Here is a 19,299-nt window from a genome sequence, read left to right on the forward strand (position 1 = left end):
ATGCACACCTGAAGAAGTTTGCGTTTTTGGAAAACTACCTACTGCATGGTCTAGGAAAATTTATTCTTAAATTGCAGATCTGCATTGCTTCTACCTGTAGCCAGGTTTCTTATGGGCCCCACCCAAACAAATACAGCTATTCTTGCTGGCAACTATGAATCTATGTAACAATATCTCCCCACTTTATTAATGCCTCTGCTAACGAAGTTCCTGCCAGTTAAATCTGTCCTTGTGACCCATTCTCAAAACCCTATTAGCAACTCCACCGCCGACTGAATTCACCCAAAGGAATCAGATCTGCTCTAAGAAAGATGACCAAAAGGACCCGAAGACGGTGACTCACCTTTCTCATGGCTGCTTGGTGGCGGGGGCGGGGGCGGGGAGGTGACTGGTTTGGACTTGTCATAGTTGTTAAAGCTCTGGCTGCGTCGGTTGTTAGCAGCTGCCGATCCTCCTCGAGCTTTGGCATCGCTGCCTGCAGCGGATACCCGAGCAGTAGGACCTGGGAGTCTGAAATGCAAAAGCAACAGAGTAACAGACTCAGCCTCAGAAGAACAGAAGTATCTTAGGAGAAGGGACTGCAGCCATGCAGGAGATAAAAGAAACCATTCGAGACACTGGGTCTGCAAAGGTTGGCGGGTCACAGAATTTAGTTGGGACCACTACAAACAGCTAGGCTAGTAATGACCCCTATAAGTCCAATCGCAAAATGTGAGCAGTTTTCCTTTGAGCACTGAGAGACATTTTGGAGAAAAAAATATATGAATATATGTGCTGACTGAAAATACAAAGTCCATCTTCCTTTTTCTCTTGAATGAGTGTTTTTACTGTACAATAGGGCCAAACCATGTCACCTCCAATTCTATCAAGTGTGGAACATAAAGGCCCATTAAGACTCTATAAACTGTTTACCTTGTGTGTTGCAAATGGCATCTGCCATATTCCAGACATGTAAGTATCAAGAAAAAGACAATTTATAATAATCAGAAAGGAAACCGCTACCACTCAGAGCCCAACACCTGCGCAATGAAAACTCAAGGCCTGGACGGAAACACTGTTCAGACACACATTTCCTTCAACACCTGACAGCCTGTCTCCACAGGCACTACTCTAAGGCTGAAGCCTAGCTTCTCTGCCCAGTGGACAGATAAAATCGTATTTTTTCTATAAAACCAGGAGGAATCTGTTAGCCTAAAGACACATGCAGTTTCCCTTTAAATAAAACACCTCATTTGGGGTGGTTTGGGAAATAAAGTCAGCCGACATCTAATGCGTCTAAAGATATTATGGCCCATTCCCCAAAGAGTTAAGGGTAAGACCCCAAGCAGAATTTTGGTTCAGGGACTATTAAGGCTGTTTCCAATCATCAAAGTTGAAAGATGAATAAATGGTGAAATATTTAGTTATACCTTTCTGCTAAAACCCACTTAGCTGTGTTTGGAAGCCACTGGAACCTCAGCCGACTAGCATGAGACCTAGTGAAAGTCTGACTTTTCAACGTATAAAGCTTTCAGCTTTCCCTTTCCACTCAAATCTGTAAGCACGAAAGGAGTCTGCAGTCTGGAAGCATTTTAGATATAAGCAGGCAATCACTTTTAAATTATTTCTTGTTGGCCAAGCAAGAAAGGTAGCAGTAGAGTAAACAGAGAACATGAGCTGGTGTGAGAGGACTGTAAATTTGTACAGTTAAGGAGAAGCTGGCCCCGCTCCCTGATGGGGAACTAGGAGAGAAGGAAAGGGGTGAGCTCTTCCCCCAAAGAGGCATCACCTCCCACTACACTAGGAGGCCCGGCCCCTCTGTTAATTTACCGTGTCTTGTTTGGAGAAGATATTCACCCACAAAGACAGGCACAGAGTGGGGCGTAAGACCAGCAGTGCCAGTGCCAATGTCTGGGAACCAGTGTGGCCAGCACAACCGACCGAGGAGGTCCGGCAGTGGGGTCTCGGTACTGCTTGGTCCTGCTTCCAATGCAGGTGACATCTAAGTAACATGCGTATTGATAAAAGAACATGCAAAGTTCGGAAGTAATTTCAAGAAAGAAAATGATAACCTTGAAGTTTGGTGGGTGGTTGGGGAAGTTTCCAAATAAAAGCAACCCAAGAGTAAATGTGGCATGGGAATGTGAGTACAGGGCAAGAATGTAGGGAGTAATGCTGAGAGGCAGAGGTGTTTTGCAGAGGGAGGCCTGTAATGAGGGGGAAAGGTCGGTCCATTGTGTTCTGGGGCTTGGGGAAGTAGGTCACTATGAGTCTCGAACATTGTCCTGCCCCCCAGCAATGAGGGTTAATTAGGGAGGCTGAGAGCAGAATCGCTGACTACCTTCTAGTTCACAGTGACACAGACCCTAGGCCTCTGGCTAACATTCTGAAGTTCATCATTATTAACATCCTTGTGCGTCAGGAGAATTTCTATCAAGCCCCAGCCCAGAAGCAGCTGCTGTCTGTACATTAGAATCCCTCTTTGCTGAAGAGCTGGGTCTCGCTCATGGCGAACAGCTGCAGGTACCACAGCAGGTGCTTCCCAGGGTGCCTGCCTTGCTGCAGAACAGCAAAGAGAGAGGAGCATGGCAAGTCCGCCCTGTCTCATGTACACCCTGCATCACTTACAGTGCCAGAAGGTTCCAATGGCTCCTTTGGAAGAGCAGCTCCATTTCTCATGACCATTCCATGTCCAAACACAGTTACAAAATGACAGAGGACACAGATGCGTCCTTTTGAACATACACATATTGTTTTTTGTTGTTTTTTTTTTAAATTATGTTTAAGGGATGTGGTGGAACAAAGGGGCAGAAGAAAAAACCTGCTATTGGAGCCTTGGTCAATTTCTCCAACATGTGCAGAGCCCAGCAGGAAGGGCGGTAAAGCTATGGTTCCCGGCACGTAACCTGCGAGTGCATCCCGGCTCCATGCGCTGTACGTGCTGGTGGGAAGAAAGCTGTTCTTCCCCCTAAAACCACTTCAAAGCAGAAGATGGCCCTCCCAGGATGGATGGCAGCTTGCGTGCACATGCTCAGGGCCGCAGGGGGCGGGGATCCTAATCAGAGATGCTTTTTGCTAGACAAGATGATTAAATGCTAAATCTCTCATCTCTATAGCATCTGCTTTTCAACAGCTGGGCCAAACTTCTCGCCCCACTGCTTCCTCTTCATGCGACGGTCACGTAGAGATAACTCTGTGGGACCTATGGAAGTTGCCTGACCTACCCAGCCCAGGTCAACCCCAAACACCACATCAACTAGTTACGCTGCACTTACTACACTACTTGCCAAGTACTGAAGGATTAGAAATGACTTTACATAAAGCACATCACACTTTGAGGCAGGACTATCCCATTTTACCAATAAAGAAACACAGGCTCATAGAGACTAAATAATTTGCCCAGGTCACATGGTCAGTGGTGCACATGAGCTTTCACTCAATTTAAACACCAAGATGCACTCTCAGCCACTGCTTCCTGCAGGTAGAATGACCCCAAGTACCTAGAGCTCACCAGGGATGCCCAAGAGACAAGAACAGTGTCAAAGGCAGAAATGCATGAAAATCCTTCATTCCTGTACCAGTTCTCTCCATAAGCCCCTTCCCTGCATCCAGATTCAAGGGTGAGGCCTTCTACCTGCCGAATATCCCTGATGCCTACCTCAAGGCATTTGGCTCAAGGTGTTTGCACGTGAACCAGAGACCTATTTCCAGAGCTCTGGGAGAGGCTTCCTACTCAGCCAGAAGGAGTAGGGCTGTTTCTCTGGGCAAACAAACTTACTGCGACACTTAGTGGTGCCTGATCAGCTCCAATGCTCATCAGGCTTGTGCTCCAGAGTGGGGATGGGCAGTGGGGAGTAAGGGAAGGCCAAGCTAAGCAAATAGTGAAACAAAGAGCATCCCTTTATTGGCCTCATCAGTGACCACATGCATCCAAAAGAAACTCTAGGTGAGGGATATGACCTTGCAGGAAGCCAGAGGGTCAGCTTGAAAGCCTTGCGCCCAGTGGATCCTTGGGCAGGGGCAGACCCACCCTTATCCGTCAGTGCTTCCTCACTTCCCCGTGCCTCCCGACCACGGCCTCCTGCCATCATCTGGGACCCCTAACAAAACCAAGCACGAGGTGGGCATGGGCTCCCAGTGAGACCTTTGCCCAGCTAGCTCATGTTTTATCTCCCAGAATTAAGCACGTTGTGTGAACAAACACTAAAGCCTATGTTTCCTCCAAGCTTGCCTGTCTTCTTTCCTTTCCTGTGTATGGACATGGTGGGACACTCAAAAGCACAGGAACCCCGTTTGCCAGTTGCAGCGTGTGTCTGCTCTGACTTGGGCTCTGTGTTCTGTTAGGGAACGCTGTCACCAGCATGGCACTGCCTGTCTGTGTGTTGCTTCCCACTCACCTCCAAAGTCAGATGTAACCCTAATCCCCACTGTGATGGTGTCCAGAGAAGGGGCTTTCGGGAGGTAATTAGGTCATGAAGGTGGAGCCCTCACGATGGTGTTAGTGCCCTGTAAGATGAGGTGGGAGAGGTCTCACTGCCTCTCTGCTCTCCACCGTTCAAGGACACAACAAAAACATGGCCATCTACATACATGGAAGAGAGTCTTCACTTGATGCCGACTGGCCTGGCACCCTGATCTCTGACTTCCCAGCCTCCAAACTGCAATGAGCAAATTTCTGTTGTTTCAGTTGCCCAGTCTACGGCGGTCTGTTACAGCAGCCCGAACGAAGACACATGGCTATGAATGTGGATTCCCAGATGAACACGATCCCAGAACCAAGTCTGGGGAACATGCTGACTTGTTCTACAGAAAGGCTCCTCCTCCCACCTCCCGTCAGGCAGATCCTGAGTTGAGTCTCCCAGTGTGCACGCTGTTTAGAAAAGTCAGCTCTGGTTAGGAAAGGCACTAAAGCTTGAGAACAGGGGCAGCAAGCAGGGTCAGTACACGTTACATGAATACAGACAGAAGTGAAGTGCGGGTATCCCATTCACTTTAAGTGAGAATGTAATGAAAAATCAAGACTAGGTGTCGTGAGCAAGAGATTCTCTTTCTGTTAGGATCCTGTAAGGGCAATGTGAGGCAAGAGGCCAGGAGTAATGGTTGCAACGTAAGATTTTAAAAAACGGCTTCAACAACCATGTAAATGCTAGAATTCAACAAGGCGGGGGGAGAAGTGTATGCAGTGGGTAAAGTGGGGGTGTTGGGGTTTAATCACATGGGCTCAAATCCTGGTTTTTCTGTTTGCTGTGCGGCTTTGCGTAACTTACCAAACTTCATGAATTTTAGTTTCCTTACCTGTAAAACGTGGATAATAACTTGACCTAGCACAATAAGACTGATGTGAGGATTAAATAAGATAATGTATTCAAACTGGTGTACAACAAGCATTCAAGGAGTGTTAACAGTAGATACAGTGGTATAACTGGCACCTCCCATACCCTAGAATGGGTCCTCATGGGATGCAAGGGTAGGGCGCCAAACTCTTGAGTCAAGGGAACTAGCGAGCAAGCCTACTTTTTATTTTAAAATGAAGTAATTTAACAACAACAACAACAAAAAGCACAACACACATAAACAAGATGCAGGTGAGGTGGGATCAGGGTCAGGAGAGAGCAGGAAGCCAAACTCCCATAAAACCGCTACATAAACCACCTAGACACTTCCCTCTCCCTAAATCAGAATGGATTTCGGTGACCAAGCAATCAGAACCACAATCAATGAAATGCAGAAACGTTATGTACACCTCAACCTCATTTACCTATGCTCCCCCCCACCCCCCCCCACCCACCACCCACCCCACTCTCAAAACTCTCCAACATTAGCCAAAGCATGTTTGGTTTTCTGGAACTGCAAACATGAAACGGGGGGACGGGGCAGGGACCCAAAGAAGCATAGCAGGAACAAAGGGAACAATGGGTTGGGGCGAAACCATGCTTTGCAGGACAGGAAGTCTAACCTAGAGATCTTTCTCTGACCCAGAGTGAAGCGGATGATTTTGCTTTGAGATGAGTCCTTGGATGATGCACTGTATGATGGGAAAAGAAAAAAGTGGAAGAGCTGAGTGAGGGAGAGAAGATACATTAGACACACAAGTAACAGCAGGGGTCTTAGGACAATGGGGACGCTCTGGTCTTCTCTCCGCCCGCTTTCCCCACAACATGCAGCTTTCTTTCCAGGCCTAACTATTCTGATTTGATGAATTCCCAAGGTGAAGCAACTGCTATCAAGATTATCAAAACACGTTTGAGGTTTCCTTTTTTCTTTTCAAAACCCAGTATCATCTTTTGCAACCAGTCGCTCTAAGGCCTTTTCCCACAATAAAACGTTAAAGCAAGGGGTCTCTGACATGTTAAAAACAAAAAACTTGATGCCTTTCTAAAGGACACAGATGGTTTTATACCACATGCCTGTTCTCCCCGGGTGCTTTTCTGATGAATATCCTGAATGTCCTGCAAAGTTGACCCAAAAAGGGTATAGATGTTTGCCAGTTTTGTTGGTCTTGGAAACTTTTGCTTAGTGGTTTAAAAATGATCATTTAAAGTATTCTGAATGTACTAAGTTTTGGGCTATAAACCATAAATTCGTACATCTGAAAAATCTTGGTTGGGCTTAATCAAAGAAAAAGTTTTAACTCCTTTACTGACTTACGAAAGATGGAAATACTTACCTTTCTTGAATCCATACATGCTATACCATGTCATAAAATGATCTGAGGTAAGAAATACAATGTTGGCTCTATAAATTAAGAGAGCCAAGTTTGAAGAATACTGTCCATACCTCTTTCTGAAGTAAAGGAAGAGACAGAAGGGAATAGACAAAAAAAATTTTTTTTTAAATAAAGCAATTTTCTGGATTTTCCCTCAACAGCTGAATACTGATAATACGCAAGGTGGACACAGATGGAGAGGGAAGTAAGTCTTGGGTTCTAGGCTCCTCCCCTAGACTCTGGGCTGGAGAGGAGCTTCAGGAGGTAGAATGTGGATCGAGTTCTCGGCCATCACGCAGGTTAGTGAGAAGAGCTGCAGTAAAGAGATGGAAGTGACTCTCCATTTGGCCATCACTGGAAACGTTGCTCTGACTCCTTCTTGCTAATGTCTCAAATTTCCTTGGCCAGCGCCAGCAACGCCTCTTTCCACAAACATGATGGAAAAGTTGCCAAGTTTTAGCATTTATTATCCCAAGAAGTATAGGATTTAGGCACATTCATATGTGACAAAGTTCAAACACAGAATCAAAACAAACCTGGAATTTTGGGCTTGTACCAACACTGGACACTGGTGATCAGGGATTGAAACCATCACCCTTGTGATTTTGGTTATCAGAGGCAGAATGTACGGAAAGTAATACAATCGAATGGAGCCAGTGAGGCAATTTTACTATTTTTTTTAAAAAATTAATAGCCAGAATGCTAGCATATCCTTCGAGCTGGAAAACAGGATTAGCCTCTGGATATAACACGGGAAAGTATCAGTATATAATGGAGAAAGCCCGTCCTCTGCAGAAGTAACCCAATCTGGACAAGATAGAGGAGGAGCAGAGACAGACAACAACTCCAAAGACCAGTCCCTGTCCCCGGCCATGATGGCAGGAACCATTCTGGAATATAAAAGCTTGGTTTGGGTGAGCTTGGCTCATCTTTACATAAAGCATTTATTAATAGCAGGATGCTTTTTCTTACTGGCAGATAGGTGTCCTGACTTTGGAGAAAACAAACTCTGTCATGAAAATGGATGCCTCGGGCTGGCCCAGCCCAGTGACACAAGCCCAGGGTTGTCCCACTCATGTTCCTTGGAACTCGAGGCAGCGAGGTGCTCTATAAAGTAAGAGTTCTGGTGCCAAGTTTTCTATGCCCCTCCCTGACTTCCTTATCTCAATAAATACCACTTCCCTCAATGCTCAAGCCAGAAGTCTAGGCTTTATCTGGGAGTTTCCCCCGTCACTCCAGATACTGAATCTGCCGTCCCGCTGGTCCATCCTCCAGAACACCCTGAGTCGGTCCATCTCTCTATCTGCTCCACCACCCGGACCCCAGCCACGACCGTCCAGAGGGCCGCAGAAGCTGCTGACCTGGGGTCCTTCCTCCTCTTCCTACTCTCCAGAGAGAAGCACAGGGGACCGTTTAAAAAAATTTAAATCAAATCAACTCCCCCTCCCACTCAAGACTCTCCAACGGCCTCCTGTCACATTTAGAATGGAATACAAACTTTTCTCCAGTTTGGCCAGCGTTCTGTGACCTGTCCTCAGAGCCATAGTGCTGCTCAGGTCCAGGGGACACCAGTCACACTGTATTCCATGGAAATAGTGGCAGTCCTCTCTGCTCCTAGGCCACCTTTTAACTCCTCACCTCCCCCACCCACTTAGCTCCAGCTGCACTAGCCGTTCTGCTTCTCCAGTCTGCCCAGCTGCTCCGATCATGGGGCCTTCGTGTCCGCTGCTCCCTCTGCCTGATCTACTCCACACCTGACCTCTGCTTGGCTCACACCTTATTCATGTTTCAACTTCGGTGACGTCCTCAGAGAGATCCTCCTATAGACCCAATGCCTCCGAACCCCATTGTCTTATTGCAACTCCACTATCTGATATTTCTCTTCCCTGTTTATGTGCCTGCTTCCTCTAATAGAATTTAGAGAGCGGACACCTTGGCTATCTCATTCACCCGTGACTTCCCTGGCGCCTGCAACAGTGGCTTGCACACAGAAGTCATTCAAACGCTGACTAAATAAATGCCTGTGGGCAGATTCAAGGTTCTGAGAACTTCAGTAACAGTTATAATGACTTGATCAGGATTATTTCCCAATTTTTCCTGCATAGGAACCTTCCCCTGGCAAATTATCACCCAGGGAATAAGGACCCAAAAGAATCAGGGTGGGAAGTGGCGTCCTGGTCACTCGAGCATGCAGGTCAGGCGGGGAATCTCCGATGAGACAGTGGACCTTCAGGGGAAGGCACAGAGGCCGGCTGCCTGCCTGGCCGTCTATTTCTCACTGCTGGCCCAGGCATCTCTGCTGGCCCACAAATTCCCATAATGCGAATTGGATACACCTGGACAATTCATTAGGGGATCTGATTCACATCACACCCATCACTGGTGCTTTTAACAGCATCACAATTGGGAAACAGCCCTTCTCATGGTGAAAAAAAAAAAACCCTGTCTATAAGGTATCTGTTTTGTTTGAGCTGCTTTGCGCTTTGCCCACTAAAGTGGCTAGTAAGGGTGTGAAGGTGTGCAAGAAGCCCTATCATTTTTAATTCTGGTGCTCCGGGACTAGAAGGAGGCAGCCATTACTCTTCAGCACATATTAAATAAAACTAAGCAATCAATTTGATCAGTGACATTGAGGTTTGATAGCTAAAGGTTTACAGCCTAAAACGAACAACAATTATTAGGGACTTTTCTCAAACTTTCTAATTCCTAATCTCCTCCTTTTTTTCCCTGTCAGCAAAACAAATGTTTTACAAGGGGATCTTTCGCAGAGTTGTTTAGGACGGCAACTATTGTCACTGTCACACAGTAGACGCTAGCCACCTTGGCCCTCTGTCTGAACATCATTCTGTGGCGAGCCCCACTGGCAAGCCTCAGTCCCTCCGGGAACAGCAGCAAAACCCAGGCCCTAGCCCTGCAAAGCAGAGGATCTCCGGCGACACAGCTCCCCATGCTCCAAGGCCAACAAACCCCGCCACATGTCACGGTAGCCACTCCCATCCGGGGACAACGGCCCCCCTAGGGAAACTGGCTGCTTGCCAAGGACCACTTGCCATCTTTCTTCTTCATTCTTGACATGTCTCTTCAGGCAAAGCAGAGCTACCTGCTGGAGGACAACCCTGGCATCCGAAAAGTAAAATTACTCGCACGTGTAACACCGAACACCCAGCTAACAGGCAAACACACGTAATGAGTCTGCAGTCCATTTTGGGGGCTGTTGACTGCATAGGAGTGTGTGTGTCATAGGGCAGAGTTAAGGCGGGAGCAGCTAATCAGCTTTGGCCACTGTGGATTCTGACTTTAAAACGTACACATCACCGCTCGGCCCAGGAGGAAGCCTCCATTTCAAGGTCCTGCTAATTACTCACTATCAGGAGTTCGCAGCACCGAAGAAGCTTGAATAGCAAACATGTTCGAATAAGCTAGAATTAGGTCAATGTGAAGGAGGGCCCCGGAGAAAACAGAATTATCAGTTGGCAAGGAGCCCCCACCTGGACTGCATTTCGGCTTGTGCTTTTGATTGCTGATGCGGTGCTGGCTGGTGAGGCTGGCACGGGGCTTGGGGAGTGGCTGGCACCTGTTGCTGAGGAGTGCCAGCCTGGCACTGGAAGGGGGCCCCGGCCGCCTGGGACACGGCAGGCGGCAGCGGCGAGGAGAGGTGCTGCTTCGGGGGCTGCTGCTGCTGCTGCTTGTACCGGGAGAGGCTGAAGAAGAGGCCTAGAATGGCCTTGAGGTTTCCATTCCTGATTTCTGCAAGACAATGGAGACAGTGGTTAGTGGAGGAGTCCTTCCTCGCCCCAGTTCAATGGGCTGCTGCAGCCCTCACGTGTGTTGCATTCCGAAATCCGAACACTTATGTAACTGGTATCACCAGTCAAATAAAATCTGGCCTCAACCACAAAGAAATTAGCTTCTTCTCCCTGCTGGGATCAGAGTGGATATAGAAGGCAAGTTGCAACTGGAGGTCTGGCAAATGCCAGGAGGAAACTCTCAGGAAGGACATAACCAGAAAAGTAAGAGTCCCAAGCAAGACAGGGCTTGTTCTAGGGGCAAGGCAAACCATCGGGGACAGCGGAACTCTCTGGCACCGGCGGAAACTCGCTGGTCTTCACGGGGCTCTGCCAAGCCCGCGTTCTGTTCTACGCTTTGAGCCACCTGGAGTGTGCCAAATGGCTGCTGTCCCACTCCCAAGTCCTTGCTCTGCTTTACCTGATCCCTCTGCTCTCAAACACATGACTCTGTGTCTCTTGTCCGCTCAATAAATAATTTCAATTTGGGATGGGTGCGGGGATAGCCTATAGGACTTGCTTCTGTAAAGAACTCATGCAAACATTCTCCTATGTTAAAACAAATTAGAGCACAGTGGAGATGTGAAAACTTTTATTCCAGATGGAACTTTTCAGATGTTAAAGTATAAAGAGCTGCAGAGGAGAAATAAAATATTTATTCACAGACAGAGGCTATGGACGCGAGGGTGTATCTTCTAGGGCAATCCCTTCTCGTATGCAGGTCCTTTTAATACCAGATGTGATAACCAGGGTCTGAACTAACCCTGAGCATGAAGTAAAAAGATCACGCAGCATGAGGGACACCGAAAGAGGAAGTTCGGGGGCTCCCGAAGCTGAGGGAATGAGGTCAGAGGAAGGGAGGCCTCACCTGCGCAGGTGACACAGACCCCCAGGTTGGTTAGCCCCAGGCTGGGCAAGAGTCTGCTGATACAGGAAAGGTGTTTCCTCCAAGGACCAGCTGAAGGGCAGAGGTGTGAATGGGGTCCTGCCAGTGCCCTGGGCGGGGCTGCTGCTGAGACCAGGCTGAGTTCCGGAGAAACTGACAATACAAACTCCTAGAATCCAGCCTTCACCGTCTACTTTGGGAGCTGGTACGTTCTGAGTGTGGAACAAAACCGATAGGAGCACAGCTTCTGGAAAACCGAAGCTATGAGCTGCAGTGTGTTCTCTACCACTTCCTAGCTGTGCAACCCTGGGCCTGAGTGGCGATTCTGACACAGCTGCCCCATCACCCAAGGCTGTTCTACAGGTCAAATGAGAGCATATACATGAAAGCACGCTGTGAACAGTGAGGTCCTTCACCGATCTCGGTTTCAATGTGACGAGTGTAGCCCCTGTGTGAGATTCCCATACAGCTCCAGCTTCAAGTCTTTAAAGAGAGGATTTTTACTATGGTGAACTTACAATTTATTGTGCAAACCATAACCCCTTTGAGAGTGGGGGGCGGGTGCTCTTAATTTCACCAGGATGACAGGTGTAAGCCAGGAGTGACCTGGGCGAATCAGGGTGCTTACAAACCACAGTGTGCAATGCAGGGAGCAGAGAAGGCCCCAAGGAGGTGGCCAACCCCTGGGCTTCTTTGGATAGTTCAGCTTTAACCCTTCAACTCTGCTTCAGTTTCATCCTCAGGAAACCAAAAGAGAAGCACACGTCTTTTAAATGTTCTTACAAGTGCACCAGGGCCAGGGAACGGGAGGCTTGGACAAAACAGTGCAGTTGGCTTTTTTTCCTCCTGGAAAAACAGAGGGGGAAGGGACACGCCTCTGGTCGCTCAGCTGGATGGTGATGGGAGTTAGGGACAGATTCAAGAGGAGACAACAAGAGCTGGCATGGAACTTGGGACACTAGACAATTTCTCCTCACAGACGAAATCTAGGTATGGCTTTTAGTGCCTTTTTTAATTAGTATGTACCAGGTTTAGCTCCTCCATGAATGATCTCATTCAATCTCTACAACCTGGGAAGTGAGTATTAGTATCCCTCTCTTACTTGAGGGGAAGCAGAGGCTTAGAAAAGTTTTATGGCCTCCCAAGGTAATAAATGCCGGAGCTGGGATTTGAATCTAGGTTGTTCTGGCTCCGAGCCTGGTCTCCTAACACTGTAGAACTTGGCTTGCTCGTATACTCATCCTGTGCGGCGAATTTAAAAGCACACTAGACAATGTTTTATTAAGCTAGCTGGTGGTCATCTAAGTATTCTTTGTTCTTCTTCTATAAGTACTTTTGTTATGGAATGTGTCAAACATTCCATAATACATTTTTTTAAACCATTGCAAGCAAAACAAAGAAGGAACTTGCAATCTGCATATCCAGGGGATCAGAGGTTGTTCACCACAAAAGGCTGGCGTGTTCACATCAGCATCCTCATTACCTACCAGCCCAGCCCAGGCAGACGAGGAGTCAGCTTTGTTGCCTTCTCTACCTGTTGTGGCCATTAAGCCATTTATTGTCCATAATGGTTTGTTGCATGATTCCCTAAAACATCTTTTTTATTTGTGAAAGAGCACAATGCTCCCATAAACACATTTTTTCTTAGGAGGTAACATTTTTACTCTAAGAGTCACTGGTTTTTGGAGCCAGGAAAACGTGGGTTTACGTCCCTATAGCCTTTCATTTATAGACTTGGAGTACTTGCAAAATTCAGCTCTGAGCCTCGGTTTCTGTCTTTAAAATGGGCAGATGTGTGCTTCACCTTTCCCACCGGGTTGTTACGAGAATTAAGTTCAGACTAAATGAGAAAATGTGTACAAAGCACCGAGGATGCCACCTGGCTCAGAACTCCCTTTTGCAGTTCAGAAAGTGTCATCCCTCTCCCTGCAGCCTCCTCAGAACTCACTGCAGGGCTCCTTGCCTCGGGGCAGCCTGAGCAGGGGCTGCTGTCCCCGCCCCGCCCCGCCCCTCTGTGCCAGGCGCAGGTGTCAAGAAGGAGATCAGTCATGGATGAGCTCATGTTAGAGAAAACTCAATGGCAACCTTCTTTCTGTTGTTTTTTTTTAACAGTTTTTTTTTTCAGGTATAATTCACATCCATAAAATTAAATGTACGATAATTTTTAGTAAATTTAGTACAATTCTAGTTGTAAAACGTATCACTTACCCTGAAAAGAAGCTTCATGCCCACACGAATTCAACTCCCGTGCCAGTCCCAGGCCACCTCTAACCTGCTCTCTGTTGTGACAGATTTGCCTTTTCTGGACATTTCAGATAAAGGGAATCATGCAATAGGTAGCCTTTTACAGCGGGTGTCTTTCACTGAGCATAGAGAATTTAAGGTTCATCCATGTTTGTGTATTTATCATGAGTTTCTTTACATTGCTGAGTATTATCCCATTATATGGATATACCACATCTCGTTTATCCATTCACCAGATGGTGGACATTTGGACTGTTTAATTTTCTTTTCAGAACACAAAACTCAAGAGGGGCGAAGGCTCTGTCTGGGGTGGAAAGCCACACAGTTTATGCTACAGGTGGTCTGTAACAGACAGTACCCAAAATAGCCAGAACTGTGTTCCTCCCATCCTTCTAAATGTCATCCGTCTAGGTTTCAGGAGGTCTGGTAACCCTGCCTCACAGGCCGTCTGAAAACAAAGTGTCATTCTGCCAGCCCACAAAAATGTTTGCCTCCTGACATTTCCCAAGGCTTTGGAGGGAATATCGTTTTGTATCTGATCGACTATTCTCACCCTCTTGATGCCTAAGGAAAACAATGTAGACCTAGAGAGAGTTGACTTATCCAAGGAGACACTGGCTAGCTGGTGTCTAAGTCAACAGAACCCTGCTCTCCTTTCTCTTCAGGGCATCCCCCTGTAAACTGAAGAACAAACTACATAACCATATTCCAATTTCCATGAGAATTCAGTAGGCTTGACTCTGAATCTCTGTGGGTTCTGACTGATCTCTTTGTTCCCATTGGCTGGTACTAATCTACATAGATGCTAGAGGGAATGTTAAGCACAAAGGGTAGAATAAATAGGAGAGTTATTTTCTTTCAACATTATTTAAGAGAAACCACAGGCCTAGTTTACAAAGGAATAATCTAACACAAAGAAACCTGCTTGGTAGGGAAGCAGGGATTGGAAGCCAAAGGGAGGGTTGCCTCAGACCTCAGAGTTGCAGGATCCCTATTCAATCGCCTTAAGCCACGGTGGGTGGTATAAAGCCCTGCCCAGCTGACAGGGACTTGGGATCGTATGGCATTATTCCTCCAGCTGAGCCTTCTACTCCACCTGCATTCACCATGGAACTTTCCACCTGACTCCTGCAGCCCTTCCGTGCACCGCTTGCCAAGCTGGCAATGACTCTACCCACAAGGGAAGTGGCTTGAGGGGGTGGGAGCAGAGCTTACAGGGCCCCTTCTGGTGAGGGGTAGAAATGGTCCCACAGGCACCACCAAACTCACCTGTTGCTTTCACACAAAGGATCCAGAAAGACCTCCTGCTTTCTGGCTCAGGATGAAAGGAGAAGCAAGCTCAGCATTCTAGGTCTCTAGGTCTAGGTTTCTTGCAGAAAACCCAGGTCTGAGCTCATCAACTAAGCAACTGATTTCCCTTCAAAAGCACACTTCTTCCCAAAGGCATCTGGAAGGATCCTCCTGCCTCTTTCTGCAATCCACAAGACTGATGAAGAGCCAGTCCTTTGCTCTCATCATGTTACCCACACCCCATCTCCTCTCTAGATTTCCCTTCGCCTTCCTTTTCTGTCTGGGGAATGCTGAAGCATCCCGTAAAAAAAGCCCAGGGGATACATCGGGGTATCTCTGGAGCCCCTCTGGCTGCCCCAGGAAGAGCTGCTCACTGCCTTTCTTTGGGCACCACTGGGCTCTGCCACATACCATTAGCACAGCTCTCTGATTAATTGGAATGAAGGCCAGTTTTGCATGACATAGCGGCTTTCTGTGTACCCCAGTGCCTAGCGCTATCCCTTGTATATAGGATGTGCCCAGCAAACATTTGGTGAGCTAAACAGGATAAGCCCTATCTCCGGACCTCCGCTTCTCCAGTACAGGAAGATGGGCTCGGAGCCAGGTGGCCAAACCCCAGGTGGTCTCAAACTCTCAGGGATGAAGGCCATACTTCCTCCCAGGGACAGGTTTACAGATGGTCATGACAGGTGGCACCCAGGGCAGGGTGAGGCCCAAGCTCACTGGACTCGTGCAAGTCTCCAAGAGCAAACGGGTGGGTCTAACCTTTGGGAACAGAGAGGGGGCAGGGAGGCCTGGTCTAGGGGATGTGCCTCCAACCAGCAACTTCCCACAGGGCTCACTTGGGCCTGTAGCCTCTGCCGCAGGCATCAGCTCTCTGTGCCCAGAACAAAGGCTCTCTGTGGCTCTCTAACAGGCAGGTCAGGGCAGGGCCCTGGCTGCTGAAAGGCTTCGAGGACAGGTGCATACACCCTCCTGGGTCCAAAACTAGCTTTAGTCACTGGGAATGGGTGGGGATATACCTACGGGGCTTTCCAACTGCTGATTTTTTTTTTTTCATCAGGAGCAGCCTCAAGGCACTCAATCGTCTTCAAAAGGAAAATAAAAAGCATTAAAACTACAGTATTTCTTTAAGCACTTTAATGCTTTTCTAGTAGTTAAACAGGTGGTTGGAAGTGTGGGTAGCAGTGAGTAGTAGAAAACACTGGGCCTTTGAATCAGCAGATGTGAGAAGCTTATCCACTGCGGACCTTGTGGGCCTCCCCTTTCCCATGTGCAACGTAACCTCTTCAGGCCTCCTTTTCCTCATCTGTATGACTTGGATATTGTGAATACTGACCTTGTAAGGTTGCTGGGGGAATTAAACAAGATATAAAATGTTACGGCATTTATTAAAACCTCAGTGACTGACACATGGTGAGTTCTTAACAAATGGTTTCTATTCCTGCCCTGGCTGGTGTAGCTCAGTGGATTGAGCACCGGCCTGCAGACCAAAGGGTCTTCGGTTTGATTTCCAGTCGGGGCCCACGCCTCAGCTGTTGGCCATGCCCCCAGTAGGGGGCGCTCGAGAGACAACCACACATTGATGTTTCCCTCCCTCCTTTTCTCTCTAAAAATAAATAATAAATAAAATCTTTAAAAAAATGGTTTCTATTTCCACAATTTAACCACATGTCAAATGAGATATATGTAACCCTGAAATTGTGAATAAGGTCCATTTGAGGCTAAAGGCTTGAAGTACCCTTGCTTTTCAAGTTGAGAGCTGACAAAGGTTGGGGCCAGTCACCATCCCTTAAGATTGTAGAAGTTGAGAATCAGTCTTACCACCACACACCATCGTCATCACCCCTCACTTCCCAAGAAATCAGTATAAGGAGACCTAGATGGGAGAAAGGCACTGAGGGTACAGGAGGGAGGCAATGTTTGATGATCACAGAGTCAGAGTATCTCCTCCCTCACCAAGGAGCAAGAAGGTGGGGTTCCCGCACTGCTGGCAGTCAAAGGCAAGGAGGCTCTAAAAGAATCACTCCCAGTGAGGGTGCTGGCCTTCTAGTCCCCAGCTGAACACCTGCTTAGCAGAGACTTGGCAGGTCTGCCTCTTGGCCACCTGAGTGAGGGGAAAGCTGTGGAAAGACCACATGGTGGGGGACTTCCCAGTGACAGGCAGCCTGTTCTACCTGCTGCAATGGAAGATGGAGGCCACACCTTCCCGCTGGTTCCATGGTGAATAACAGAAGGATCGTGAGACCAAGGTCTACGGCCTTACAAGGAGCACCTTAGTGTGGGGACAAAGGGTGGCCTGAATCAGGGGGAAGGGACCAGCTAGAAAGGAGTTGCGAGGGCTGGTCAAATCTCACAAAAGTCAACCAAGGCCCAGGCAGCAGCAGGGGCGTTAGTCCCTGGCCAGCGGGGCAGAGACTCCCACCCAGGGACCGCGGCAATTACTCAAGAGGAAGACAGCAACATTACGACCAGCGAAATTGTGCTTCTCTCTGCTGTCCCCATGCTGGAGCCTCAGGCATTGGAACGAGGGAAGGGAAAGGGAGTCAAGTTATCGTGCCTCCATCGCCCTTCAACCTTCCAAAGCCACCTGCACTGGGAGTCATGGGGGAAAGGAGCTTCTGAGTGAAGTCTGAGCTTGAAGCTTGAAAATGAACAAGATTGAGTCATAAGTCTTGACATAAAACTGTTCTAATAATGAGCATGACAGAAGAGTTAATAGATTCCGCCAAGGTCTCACTGAGTGAGTCTCGACTCAGCAGGAAATGTGGGGAATCAAAACAGCACAGTTAGAGGTAGTTACTGAAATGCCATAAACCTACTTCATAGTTCTATCCCAATAACTAGTACCCCAACAAACTGGTTACACGTGTGCCTCTCTATGCCCAGACTCATGGGCGGCAACATCTACGAGGGGTAGAGGGCTGAGCGTCTCTGCACGACATGCCTCCCCGGGCTCCATGACACCTTCTGAGCCTGCAGTCCAGGGAGCAAAAACTTCTCAACGTTTCTTGCTGCCTTCCACCTGGTACAGGGCATGCCTAGATTTTATCCACCTGCTGTTCCGCAAGGCACCATGAACATGAGCTCTGAAGTCACAGAGACCTGGGTTTAAATTCTGACTCTGCCATTCGCTGGCTATAAGCCTTAGGGCTGTCACTCACAACATCTTTAAAACCAAGACTGCCTCATCTGTAAACTCAGCCTATTATAAATTCCACCTTCAGTGGTTGGGGGTGTATGGAGATGAACAAGGCAGAAGGCAGAGCAATGGGTAGAGAGACGGCAGAGTGGCCAGATGCCCACAACCCAAAGAGTCCTTTTTGCTGAGCAAGGCTGCAGAAGTCCTGCTGATGCTCTGCCCAGGGGCACAGGCTGGTGGTCCAATCTCTCCCAGAAACCAGAAGGAGCACGTGCCTGCCACCTACAGGCCCGCATGAGAACTCTACACCAGGAGAAAACACACTCAGAAGGGTAAGCTGTGTCTCCCTACCTATCCATGAAATACGATCCATCAATCATTCTGTGCCCCGGCAACATGCATGCCACGTGTCCTCCCACCCGCATCTCAAACTGCTGGAGGAGGGCTCACACCCCAAGGGTGAGGGAATCCGCCAAGGATCCTCCTCTCAGATCTGGGCATAGGGCTCACCACCCAACAGCTGCTGCAGAGACCTCTGATAGCAGCGTGACCATGCCTGACATGGGACGTGCCCCACACATCTGAGTTCCCACGAGGGGAATTCCAAAGTTCCCACTCCAAGACACAACACACCCATGAGATACCAGTTGTGGCCACCCCCTGTCCCCAACGCTGGAAGAGTTTGCACTTCAGAAATCCAGCCAGGAAAAGCAAGCTTTCCCTGCAGAGCAGAGCAGAGGCAAGAACAGGCCCCAAACGAACCCGTCACGTTTGCAAACTTACCTGCTCCTCATGGCTGCTTCCTCCCTCACTGCTCCCCTCCTCCCCACCCTGGCCCCTGGAGGGGATGCTCAAAGGCATCTTTTCGGAACCCAACCTTGCTAGGGAACAGCGGTGTCATCCGAAGCCCAAACTGCTTTACCTGTTCTGGGAAAAGTGGAGGCAGGTGCAGCCTAATGAGTTTGGGAGGATGCCGGGGCCTGTGGCAGCTTCGGAGCTGGCAGCTGTTTGTATTTACAAATAGGAGACAGAGGGAAAGTTTCCAGAGCAAGATGTTGCCCAAGGAGCCTGGGAATTCAGACCAGCCATCTCCGGGCCGATGCCTAACTGAATAGCAAACCACCAGCAAACGCTAATGTGCTAATTAGCCACCAAATTTGAGTTCATTAAAAACTAATCAGGATGTCAAAATGTACCATCTCATTAATATATCAAATGCTTTTTCATTTTTTTTTTAAGCTAGGAAAAGTACTGCTTCTTCTAATAA

At 48.1% G+C, this 19,299-nt stretch overlaps 1 protein-coding gene across 2 annotated transcripts in view; it reads right to left on the bottom strand.

Moving 5' to 3' along the window:
- Positions 1–19,299, bottom strand: part of NAV2 (neuron navigator 2) — a 357,485-nt gene that overhangs the window by 192,713 nt on the left and 145,473 nt on the right. Inside the window, exons 5-7 of one of the 2 annotated variants that reach the window (XM_054586001.1) lie at positions 10,174–10,432; positions 5,936–6,004; positions 344–510 (exon numbers count right to left, since the gene is read on the bottom strand). In XM_054586001.1, coding sequence (XP_054441976.1) covers positions 344–510; positions 5,936–6,004; positions 10,174–10,432 — 495 coding nt within the window. The remainder of the gene's footprint in view (positions 1–343; positions 511–5,935; positions 6,005–10,173; positions 10,433–19,299) is intronic. The other variant, XM_054586002.1, reaches the window with a different exon arrangement.

Source organism: Pteronotus mesoamericanus, unplaced genomic scaffold, assembly GCF_021234165.1.
Source record: "Pteronotus mesoamericanus isolate MK-2021 breed Mesoamerican mustached bat unplaced genomic scaffold, CSHL_Meso_final contig_90, whole genome shotgun sequence".
NCBI lineage: Eukaryota > Metazoa > Chordata > Mammalia > Chiroptera > Mormoopidae > Pteronotus > Pteronotus mesoamericanus.